At 50.8% G+C, this 12,301-nt stretch overlaps 1 protein-coding gene across 22 annotated transcripts in view; it reads right to left on the reverse strand.

The window, feature by feature from the left end:
• Positions 1-12,301, reverse strand: part of AFDN (afadin, adherens junction formation factor) — a 106,960-nt gene that overhangs the window by 37,504 nt on the left and 57,155 nt on the right. For 17 of the 22 annotated variants that reach the window (XR_013960365.1, XM_080663974.1, XM_080663981.1 and 14 more), the window contains 7 exons: positions 7,757-7,875; positions 4,466-4,527; positions 4,152-4,357; positions 2,146-2,166; positions 1,285-1,430; positions 897-991; positions 195-460 (listed from right to left, as the gene is read on the reverse strand). Coding sequence is in view for 21 of the 22 variants with exons in the window: in XM_080663974.1 (XP_080520100.1) it covers positions 195-460; positions 897-991; positions 1,285-1,430; positions 2,146-2,166; positions 4,152-4,357; positions 4,466-4,527; positions 7,757-7,875 (915 nt within the window). In the remaining variant the exon portion in view is untranslated. The remainder of the gene's footprint in view (positions 1-194; positions 461-896; positions 992-1,284; positions 1,431-2,145; positions 2,167-4,151; positions 4,358-4,465; positions 4,528-7,756; positions 7,876-12,301) is intronic. The other 5 variants (XM_080663973.1, XM_080663980.1, XM_080663986.1 and 2 more) reach the window with 1 other exon arrangement.

The raw sequence follows: 12,301 nt of genomic DNA on the forward strand, positions 1-12,301 counted from the left end.
TCACCGAGGACGGCATCAGAGGCACTGCGACACGCTCGTCCCAGTGGGTGGGAGTGGCACCACCCTCACCGAGGACGGCATCAGAGGCACTGCGACACGCTCGTCCCAGTGGGTGGGAGTGGCACCACCCTCACCGAGGACGGCATCAGAGGCACTGCGACACGCTCGTCCCGGTGGGTGGGGGTGGCACCCACCTGCACGATTCTGCTGAGGTGGCAGTCGGCGGCCAGCTCCAGCCCCTGCTTCTCCGCCCACGCCTCCACGTGGCCCAGCTGCTGGCGGATGATGGCGCCCCAGTAGTGCGAGCACAGCCCTGACTCGGGGTCGGTGACCAGCCTGTTGAACAGCCACATGTTGATGAAGTGGAAGAGCTGGGAGAAGAGCTGGATGGTGAGGGCCGCGTTGACCCGGCAGCGCCGCAGCAGCGCCATCGCGCCCGAGAGCGTGTGCAGGACGTCGTCTGCAGAGACAAGGCGAGGGGGCGCCCGGTCACTCGGGAGTCTTGAATTGGCAGCCAATTCAGTAAAACGTCACAGCATAGCTGCCGGAGCACTTTGAAAATGCCACTCGTTCCGAGGAAGGAGTGATGTGTTTTAAACACTTACAGGCATTAACTGTACGCACTTAACACTGAGGTTCACCCTGAGGCTTCCTGAGAAAGTACAACCGGCATGAACCAGCCAAGTAAGAACTCCTCTTACACACCGCTCACTGCCGGTGGCGGCTAAAACCGTCTTTAACAAACGCCAAATCCGACACCTTGTTTATTTTCAAAATACCTCCCTCTTACAAATACAAAATATTAAAATGAAGTCAAACAAGAGGGAGGGGAGGAGGGAGGGGAGGAGGGGAGGGGGGAAGGAGGGGAGGGGGGAAGGAGGGACGACTGTCCTGACCTATTTTCGGTCTTTGCAGACTGTTCTCCTCGGGATCATCCAGGAAGGCCGGCATGTAGTTGTTCAGTTCTGACTGCAGACAGTGCACCAGGAACCTGCAAGCACGCACAGTGACGTGATGTCAGCGTGCGAAGCTGCTGTCAGACACGGCACATGCGGAACCCCTGCACTGCTCAGAAACGCTTTATTAAGAATATAATAGCTTCCCTCTCAGGGTTCGAGAAACACAGCTCACTGAATTCCATTTATTAAGTCAACACAATTTGCATAGTTGTTTATGCTTCTTGGTATTGTTCAAACAAGGCAAATCAACCCTTTAAAATTGGTTGTGACAATTTAAGGGAACATAACACGATGTGAATCTTCATAGACCAGACGGGTCCCTTACTTGAAGGCCATCTGAACCAGGTGTGCCAGCACATCCTGGGCGTCCAGTGTGATCCGGCTCAGGTCTCGGTCCTGCTTGATGAAGTTGAGGAGCTCAGACGCGTTGGCCATCCAGAAAGCAAGCGCCCCTGCGATGTTCTTCTGTTTCTGGGGGCAGAACACATCCCCTGAGCCGCCACAGGACCAACAGAAACAACAGCCACCAAGGATGCTCCTGAAAGCTGCCGAGGATAGACCAGTACCTTCCCGTCCCACCAGCGCATTGGCCACAGATACCAGATACTCGCCAAGGAATTTGGGTCCGCGCCCAGCAGTGGGAAAGCAGCCACCACCGCGCTTCCCGGGCTCACGGAGACACGTGGGGCTAATTGGCTACCATTTATGGATCAATGGAGAAAGGGATATCGAGGAATCCAGCACCAAATCAGAGGTTGTGCATTATCTGGTAATCTGCGCGTACACACACGTATCCATGGTTACCCACAGCCACCCGATACTCGCAGTCACTGGCTTGGCCGCCAAGCAACCCAGTATCCAGTACTGATCTATCGCATCCTCTCCCGACCACATGTGCAGGCCAGGCAACCTCAGATGAGATCCAAAGGATAGGGACCAAGGATGGACGACGAGGAGAAGAAACAGAACTGCTGTCATTTCATATCCACACGGAAGTGCATTAAGCAGAAGTTATGAAATGCTGGTAAAGGCTGCACAGTCAAAAGGGGTTTAGTACTGCGTGTTTCAGCTGCCAGATGAGTGTTATGGACGCTCGGTCCGGTCTGAGCGCTGTGTTGACATGGAAGCAGCATGAGAAACTCAGCTAAGCCAACAGAGCCAGGCTCAGTCCCACAGCAGGTCCTACCTGTTCAACCTGGTCTACTTCCTGGAGGAAAACAGACGAGGGGGATCAAGCAGAACAAGAGAAAGAAACTTGTAAACAATCATGATAGTTTAAAAAAATCAAAACACTAAAACGAAGGCACGACACTGAGCTATGTTCTTCCCAGGTTACCTATCCACTCCCTGCCCGGACGCAGCTCCCGCGGGACGTGGTACGGAGAGTTCTGTGCGTCTGACACTGGCTGGGTGACACTAAGTGAACGCCCAGAGTGAATCTACAGGAAGTGACAGTGAACCCACGACACACCTGGTCGGATGTCTTAGTGACACCGGGAGCTGGGTGCCTAAACGTCTGTCTGTGAAAGGAATCTCTTCCCCAGTTAATTGGGTAGAAAAAAAGAGACAGCGAAGACCAACAGAAACAATAAATATAAATGTGAACAACCTGAGAATCTGAAGACACATAAAAACTTAAATCTAAAAAGTGAGTAAACTGGTTTTTACAAATAAAAACTTTAAATTATTCACTACCATGGTTTGTTTCTACAATATTAAGACTCCTCCAATTATACCCTAAACCTGAATCTGAAAGTAAAGATGGGTTCCAATCCTGGTGATCGCAGTGAAGTTCAAACTCAATACGGAAAAGTCTATCGAAGTCGTGATGGCAGGAGTCGCTTAACTTGAAACAGGGTTTACAAACCCAAACGGGTGGCAGACAGACAGTGGCTCTGAGTGACAACTGGACAGGAAATCACATTTGTCTATAAAATAATGGCAGTGACAATATGGTGCCCGAATAAACTGACTTTCCTGTTTAACCTCTGTCCTCACTTGGATAAAGGAAGAGCCCCATCCAATCCACATGCCAATCACTCAAACATAAGAAACAACATGTCTCTCAAAACATGGGCCTCCGAGGGAATTAAAGATGAGTTTGGCCCCGGCTGGTGTGGCTCCGTGGACAGAGCGTCGTCGGCCTGCAGACCGAAGGGTCCCGGTTTTGATTCCGGTCAAGGCACAGGCCTGGGTTGCGGGCTCGATCCCCAGGAGAGGATGTGCAGGGGGCAGCTGAGCCATGATTCTCATCATTGATGTTTCTCTCTCTCTCTCTCTCCCCCTTTCTCCCTGAAATCAATAAAAATGTATTTTTTAAAAATAAAAATGAAAGATGAGTTTGCCTCAAACCTTCCCGACAGGAGACGAACAACCTAGCCTAGGCGGGTTTCTTAACGGACACACCGGAGCTCTGGAGCCGACAACAGCACGGCCACTCGGCTCAGAAACACGTTTGCAAATCTCTCCGTGTACGTAGCCCATCGCCTCTGCTACAGAGAGCACCACCCCACCAAGAGCACACCTTGCTTCCGGCCATCATCAGAGCCGGCTCGGGGCAGAGCCTGCGCCGCGTGTCCCGGTGAGAAAGGCCAGGCTGCCACGACGCCTACACGTGGGCCGGAAGCTCCCGGACACTCACCGCGGCGTCACGGAGGCTCGGCAAGAGCACGTGCCCTTACGGCATTAAAGACTCCAAGGTGGGTTGCGGGGCCGGAGGAAGGGATAGGAGACCTGCTCAGGGGGCTGGGCTGGGGTGAGGGAATGTTCTGGACCAGGCAGAGCTGGTGGCGCACAGCGCTGGGAATGTGCTAACTGCTACTGAATTGTCACTTTAAAATGGTTAATGAATTTCATCTCAATGCATTATTATTACTTTTAATTCTAAGAAACCCATATCAAGTCTCAATACTTTCTCACAACTACTATTGTAATTTTAAGGGTCTTTTTCATGATAATTATGTGACGGTGTACAATTTACCTTCCCTTATTCTCAAGTTGGTGGGAAAGAAATAGAAAAGACTTTACATTTCTTTTCAACTTTCAAAGCTACACAGTCTCAATACAACATATATAACTTTTATTTTAGGAAAAAATCTTAAGATAAAGTCAATGTGAAGCCCAGTCTGGAACGTTAAAGACCGGACTTCACTGGTTTACAGGTGGACTGGCCTTCAGGCCGCGCCGGCTTACCTGGATCACGCCGTCCATCATGCTCACCATCTTGTTGACGATGGCGATCACCTTGTGGGTGCGCTCGGGGGCACTGGCTTCCGGTCTGTACTGGCTCGACAATACGTACCGGCAGGCCATGTAGAGCACGTACGTAGGAGACAACTTAAAGTGGACGGTAGAGCTGTTCGTGTAATTTATAATAGCAGATAAAAACGAGTCTTCAGCTGCGACGAGATTTCCAAAACAAGAACCAAAGAAAGAAAACATGAAAATCAGAGGGAGAGAAATGGACGAGAAAGGATTCACGGACAGTGGGATGTGACGTTACTCACCACTCTCCCTGAACTCGATGCTCGCAGGCAGCACCAGCTCAGGCCCCGGGGCTTCCTGCGTTCTGCAAGGAGAATGGGGCCTCTTAAGGCGGGGCCACGGGGCTACCGGCACCCTGACAACCTGTGGGGGCTCTGGAGCCTGTCAGAGCCACCTCGGTACAGTTCTCTGGAACGGAAGGAACCCCTGCCTCCTTTCACATGTGACGTACGCAGATATTCAAAGGAGCAAACGGACAGCTGTCACGTCGCACTCGGCACAGGCCGGCCCCTCCGAGTACCTGCTTTGGCGGGGACAGCAGACCCGCCCCGACTCCATTATTCACGAGGCTGCACACCCGCAGAGCCCAGGCCGCTAGGCACCTGCTGCGGCGATGGCTCGGGTGACAGTGAGGAGACACTGCCGGGGACAGACCATCTAAGGCACCCCGAGCTCCGCCCAGGAAAGGGAGGCCGCCCCAGGCTGCACATGGCCTCCCCCTCCAGCCGAGGCCGGACAGGAGGCCCCGCAGACCCCCGCAGCCACGCGGGCAGCATTCCCAACGCTCAGTGACGCGGGCCTCAGGACACACCCTACTCACTCACGTTTCTCCTCCAAGTCACAGCACTTAGACTGACGCTACAAAAACAAGGAACTGCCTAAAATACAGACTAAGAGGAACTATAATTTGGGAACATTCCTGATAACTAGCACTGTGCTAATGTTTGTATGTTTCTAGGTATTCAAGACCAAATTAACTCAAAGGTCAGGGACTTTGTATTAGAATTCTTCAGACTGCGGGACACCTGCCCCCTCTGACAGGCTATACGGTGGGGCCTGTTATATGAGGTTCTTCTTTCAGTTACAAACAGGAATATAAACACATAGGTGCGTGTCCACCGGGCACATGTAAACATGTGGTATTGTGCTGTACACTCATCAAAAAACAGTTGAAAGCCATTAATAAGCAAAGACTTTTTTAAATGTGTAAGATAAATGTGTTTCGCCTTTCTGCAAAGTTAACTGAAAACTAAATAGTGGGGATTATAAGGACTTACACTGAAATGAAAATACCCATTTTTAAATATTGGCTTAAAGCAAACTGAGGTCAAGATGGATTCCAATGAATCTTCTCAGCAGCGTTTAAGTCTAATACTCTCAGACAATGGAAGCGAACTGGACAGATATAAGTATCTGGAGTCATGGGCATGTCTCCTCATTAAATAAGTTAGTTCAAACAATAAAGACTCTTCAACAATGAAAGAAACCAGCATCATGGTGACCACAGGTCCCAGCTACAGGCTGGCAATGAAGCCGCTGCCGCCTTCCCACCACCAGCTCCCATCCTCCACCCTCTCCCCCACCCACCGGGACGCGGGAGGAGAAATCATGGGAGTGAGCTCCAGTGAGGACAGTCACACCGGTAAACCAAAAGCATCTTCATCACACTACATGCTTCACAGTTTACGCCGCCTATGACTTAATAACGTAGACTTAACAATTTATGTGTAAAAATGCTCTTACACACACAATGTAACTTAGTGCTCAATATTAATATGTCTTTCTTACACTGCCCTATTGATGGACATCTAAAATTGCAGGTAAGTAGTTATTTTCATTCAATAAAATGGCTCTGGGTAAACTACAAATTATTTGTTTCATCAATTTAACAAATCTAGTAAAAATAGAGAATTTAAACTCTCATCGAAAAAATAAAGCGTCAGCGATAATTTAGTCAGTCCCGTCATTTGGAAAGATTTTTCTTTGACTAAAATTAGTATTTTAAACACGCTTATTAAAGCAGCTTAGATTTTTATAAATGCATCAATCGAGCACTGCTCACACCAACGCTGCATGTGAGAAACAAAAAGACTGGAAATGGGGTAATCTCCATTTCTATCACTGTCTTAACATCAACACACATTACAGTTCAAATAAAGCCTTTAATAAATCTTTTGCAAAGCAAAATAATCTGACCTTGAAAAAGGTCACTTAATATGTATGTCCACAGGATAAAACAACGTATGACATATAATTAACCATCATCTGGCTATTTTAACACTATTATCTTACTACCTTCCCTTTACTAACCATGTAGACGTCCTAGCTGTGCATATCCTAAGAGCATTATGCTAATCCATCTTCCCTCTCTCACGTCTTCATTCACTCACTCAGACATTCATAGGCTCAGGGCTGTGACAGCAGCTCTTGATCACCTCACAAATCAACAGAGGTACTCCTTCCTATACAAATATACCATTCTGCCTATCTTATTCTAGAACACACCACAAAAACAAGCACGGCACAGAAGCGGACGATTTACTGTTACGTCTAAAAAACAAAGCCAGCAAAGTAAACTAAGAACCAAAAGCCCAGGTCACAGCCCCGGTGCAGGCGTGGGTCCCACATGAATCTACACGTTTAGTTCCTGTGATGGACACTGGAACCTCGTGACTACAGGGTCCTCCGCTGGAGGATGGGAAAGGGACTGCCTGGATCTGTGGTCCGTCACCTACTGGACGGGGAGGGAGCAGTCACAACGGCGCCCTGGAACTCTGACTAGCACCCGGCGATGAGGGGCGCCCAGCGGGGCTGCTGCTGCGAGCGGCGGAGCGTCCAGCTGCGTCCGGGCTGTGGCGGAGCCGAGAGCCCGCACACTCAGCACCAGCAGCTGCAGGTCAGACGGGGCCCCCGCCACTGGGCGCACAGCCTGCTCGCTAACCGCACGCCGGAGGCACTGCCATGCCAAGCATCTCAGAGGTGCCAGGAAGTAACACTCCGGTTTACAAAGGTGACACAGAACCTCAAAACCGTGAGAAAAGGAGGTAACGAAGGCGGTGCTCTGTTCAAAGCACTGGCAGGAGCAACGCAGGAGGACAATCTAACTCCTCCCAGGTCTCGGCGGGCGGCCACCCCAGGAGCACCTCAGGCTAAAGCCCCTGCAACACCACCTGGGCTCCGTGCGTTTTAAAACGCGGGAATTTCTCTAAGAATGGGTGAAGTGATGCGTTCCAGGTGAATACAGAAATCGTCAAACATTCAAGTCCTGCCTCTATAAAGCCTCTCACGGTTCGGAGCAGCACATTTAACAGAGAAGCGTGTAAGCCAGCAGGCGTCCGCTCTGACCTGGACCCAGCGGCACACAGCACCCAGCACCCAGCACCCAGCACCCAGCACGGGAGCACTGCCCCAGTGGACAGCCCGAGAGGAAATTCACTCTTGTTCCCCAGACGCCCTGACGCCGCCCGCACAGACGTGGTCACGTTACCCGGCCCTCTGGGCAGCGCCCTCCACGACGGGAAGCGCCGTCCTACCTGCTCTCCGGCCAGCGGTACTCGGGCTGCTGCTCCACGCGGACCATCGGCTTCACCATCCCCCGCTCGGCTGTGCTGCAGGCGGACGACACCCTGTCGCTGTCCAGTCGAGTGGAGCTCTGGCCAAGGGAAACACGGCGCTTATCAACACCACACCGGGCTTCAGACCCAGCCGCAGGTGGAGGCGTGGTGAGCTGCCAAGCAGGAGAGCCAACAGCCCAGCCAGAATCCCAGGGCGCTCCCCACCCCGGAACACACCCCCTGAAGACTGCTGAGACACAGCCACGCCCTCCAAAGCCCGCAGCTGGCCAGCCCCAGGCACACAGACGTGGTCCCAGGCTCTCCCAGAGCGTGGTAACAACAGGGGCTTTATTCCAAGAAGCCTCTGAAATCAGGACAGCGCTGACGGAATACGTACAACATGGAGAGTTAGGGCCTTCTGTGGTTTGTTAGTTTTAAGAAAGGATTTTAAATCTGCTCACTGTAGCTCAACACCTAATAAAGACTCGAGTACAGAAACCGGTGTTTCTTGTCCTTAATCAACCCGGGGGAAGCGTGTACAGCGACCAGTGCCGTACGTTCAACCTTCCGTCCAGTGCCCATTCCTAACCAACCACAACAGGCAAACAGGGTGAGCTCCCCCCGTTAGGAGAACCATCAGCACAGAAGCAGGGCTTCCAGGAAGAACCCCTGCAACAACGCTTCCCGGAGTTCTCACTCCCACCGACGGCAGAAACTGAGCAGACGATAAACATCAATCACCTTGTCTTTCCACCGACAGAGGGCTCTGTGCTGGATGGATCTTTGAATTTTCCACATTTTCCGTAAATGAGCGTATATTACTTTATAAAAAATTACTTATTCTGTCATGTTAAAAACACCTAACAATATTTTTATGTTACAAAATTCTATGTCTGTATAACATTTTGTTGTCTATTCATCAAAATTCATTAAACCAATCCTTTATGTTGTTTAAAATGCTCATCAGTATAGGGTGCCATGACAACTGAGTCTGTAAATATATATATTCATACACAATAATTACTTCCATAAGACACATTGATAGAAATAAAACTGGTCAGTGAATGGCAATACTTAGACTGGAAAAAAAATTTATTTTAAACGAATACTCAGGCGATAAATTATGGTAAGTTTACTAGGTGTGCCAGTTAATAATGAGGATGTTTTTCAATAGATGGAGTTACACATACATTGATATAAATGCGATTTGGTACGTATGCTATTTTGTTGTATTGACAACAAGCTTCAAAACTTCATGTCAAATTTTCTGAAGCTGTTAACATCATAGATATTTTTACACTTAAAAATGCCAAATTTCGTGCCAAAAAAAAGAGCATTTGCGGGAAGTTTTAATTCATTATTTTGAAGAAAAGTGCTGCTGAAAGTTATCGTATACTTCGGGAAGCTTATGGTGAATATGCTCCATCTAAAGATACTTGTGAACACTGGTTTAAATGCTTTAAAAGTGATGATTTCGATGTGAAAGTCAAAGAACGTCCAGGTCAACCGAAAAAGTTTGAAGACCAACAATGACAAGCATTATTGGATGAAGATGCGTGTCAAACTCAAAAACAACTTGCAGGAAGATTAAACGTTGCTCAGCAAACAATTTCCGATCGTTTACAAGCAATGGGAAAGATTTTAAAGGACGGAAAATGGTTGCCACGTCAACTGAACGAAAGACAAATGGAAAACCAAAAAGTCATCAGTAAAACGTTGCTTCAGTGGCACGAGAGAAAGTCTTTTTTGCATCTAATTGTGACTGGCGACGAAAGTGGATATATTTTGAGAACCCCAAACGCACAAAATCATGGGTTGATCCAGGTCAACCATAGACATCGACTGCAAGGCCAAATCGAGAAAGAAGACAATGCTCTGCGTTTGGAGGGATCAGGAAGGTGTGATGTATTATGAGTTTCTAAAACCAGGTGAAACCGTTAATACTGATCGCTACCGACAACAAATAATCAATTTGAGCCACGTTTTGATTATGAAACAACCAGAATGTGCCAGAAGACACGGCAAAGTAATTTTGCTTCATGATGACGCACCATCACACACTTCAAAACCAGTTAAAGACACGTTAAAAGATCTTTCCTGGGAAGTATGAACCCACCCCCCGTATTCACCAGACCTTGCTCCTTCAGATGACCCCTTTTTCTGATCGATGGCACACACACTTTCTGAGCAGCACTTCAAAATGTACGAAGAAGTGGAAAATTGGGTCTCTGAATGGTTTGCCTCAAAACAAGAAAAGTTCTATTGGGACGGTATGCACAAATTACCTTGGAAGGTGGGGGAAATGTGTAGCTAGCGATGGACATTACTTTGAATAAAGCACTTTTGATGTTTCTCTTGAAATTATCGTGTTTTCTTTGATTACAAAATCCACGTTATTAACCGGTACACCTAGTATATGTTACCATATTATGGTACAATCCAGCTTGTTTTCAAATGATTTTCAAAGGAAATACTCACAAAATAACAGCCAAAGGAAGTAGGACAGAAAGGAGTATGTGTGTGTGTGTGTGGGGGGGGGAACAGATCTAAGTATGTTAAAATGTATAAACACAGACACGCATCAAGAGTTGAAAAAAGGACCCATCACCGTGTGGTCAATAGCCAACCCATAAACTGAAGGAACAGCTTTCACTTTCCAGCTTACGGTTTTCTACGCTGACCACACATTTTATAAAAAGCTAAAGCTTCTGCAGTTGTATTTGGTTCCTGAGACTGACTCACGCACCACACGCTGCTCTGAGCCTGCTGTCCACCCACAGACCAGGCAGGGCCGCGGGACCAAGGCCACACGGCGACCGGCAGCTGCTGGTGCTGGTGCGTGGGGAACAGGTCTTCCAGGAAGTGACCCACGCGGAGGTCTAAGGACAGAGGGGAACCACGTGGACGCAGCAGCCAGGCGCCGGCGTGCAGGGAGAGCCGGGGCCAGCCCGTGCTCGGCTGGAGGTGGTCCCAGGGAGCCGTGTAACCGGCTGGGACGTGCCGTATCTGGGATTAGAAAGTCGGGGCCTTTAACCAGGGGCCGTCACTAGACTGAACTTCCCTTGGGGAGGCGTGGGCCTGGCTGCGGGGAGAGGGCCCGGGCAGCACATGAGAGAGGCTACGACTGAGGGGCTCTGTGCGCTGCTCTGTGACGACCGAGGGGGCGGAAAAGGCGGACACGGGGGACCTCTCCCAGGGAGCAGAGAGAACGGGCCGATGGCTGCATGGGGAGGCTGCGAGAAGGAAAGCATGAGGAGCGCTGGCTGCAGACTCGGGGCCGGCGCTGAGGAGGCCCCGTTTACGGAGACGGGGAGGCCAGGGAAGGAGAGGCCGGACAGAGAACCGTGTTCAGCTGAGTTCACCCTGGGTACCTGTCAGCATCCCCCTGGACGTGTCAACCAGCCTTCGGAGCAGGGAGAGGTCAGGGCCACGGTCGGACTCAGGAGTAATTAACACACAGCTGGTTTTCTAACTCCGGCAACCGCGCCAGGTCACCCAGGAACACGGACCGACAGAAGGGCTCCGGGTCTGATGCCCCCAAACTTTAGCCGTGAAGCAGGAGAGGAACCAACAGATCAGAGTGAGGAGGAAGGAGAACCCACGTGGCAAGGAACGAGGGGGACGCCTGGGCGGTGACCAGTGGAGACAGATGGACACAAGCAGCAGCCGTGGCAACCTGGAGGGCTCAGCGCCCGCGGCAGACAGTCCCCGTGAAGGAGCAGGAGCCAACGAGAGCCAAGGAACGAAGGGGGTCGCAGGAAGAGTTGTTTCTTCGAGAAAGCATGCTGCACGCAGGAGCAGACAGCGGGCAGGCGCCGGGGACAGCACGTTCTTCCCAGACGCTGGTGAGCATGCCCCGGCCTGGAGTCTGCTGCGTGCGGCCCCCGGACGCCCCGCCTGGGCAGGCCTGTGCTCTGCTTCACCCACAGGCCCGTGGAGCAGCCATGCCCTGCCAGCTCCCCCGAGCCTTCAGGAGACCTGCAAACCCTGTGGCTCCCGGGAGGCCCCAGGACATCTGGCTGCCATGGAGAGGTGACAGGGCGAGGTCCCACGGAGAGAACCTGAGATGACAGGGCGATGGGAGGCCCAGCAGGCCCCCATCCTAGCACAGCCTGGCCACCAACTAACCCGCTCGCTGAACGCGGCCACACAAGGAACCACCAGCAAGACCAGGTGCGTCCAAACCACCTGCACAACTGTAAGCAGGGGCCTTTCAGCCCCTGTTTCAGTCCAGGGTTTCGGGGTATCTGTTTCCCAGCAACAAATAACCAGAGTGAGGAGAGAAAAAAACTGATCACACAAGATAAGCCGCGTGCCGAGGAGGTAGGCTGACAGGTGGGAGCTAGGACCAAGGAGAGAGCTAAGGAGAGTGGGAGGCAATTGTCTTCGGGATCACCTGACCGATAAGGGCTGGGCACACACAGCGCCAAAGAGAAAGCACAGCCCCTTTTCTCGGGGAAACACATAGCCTGCCCCTGCCCTCCGCGTCCCTGAGAGACAGTCCACAGCTAACTGCATCGCTGA

This window comes from Plecotus auritus (genome assembly GCF_963455305.1).
Source record: "Plecotus auritus genome assembly, chromosome: 4".
Lineage (NCBI taxonomy): Eukaryota > Metazoa > Chordata > Mammalia > Chiroptera > Vespertilionidae > Plecotus > Plecotus auritus.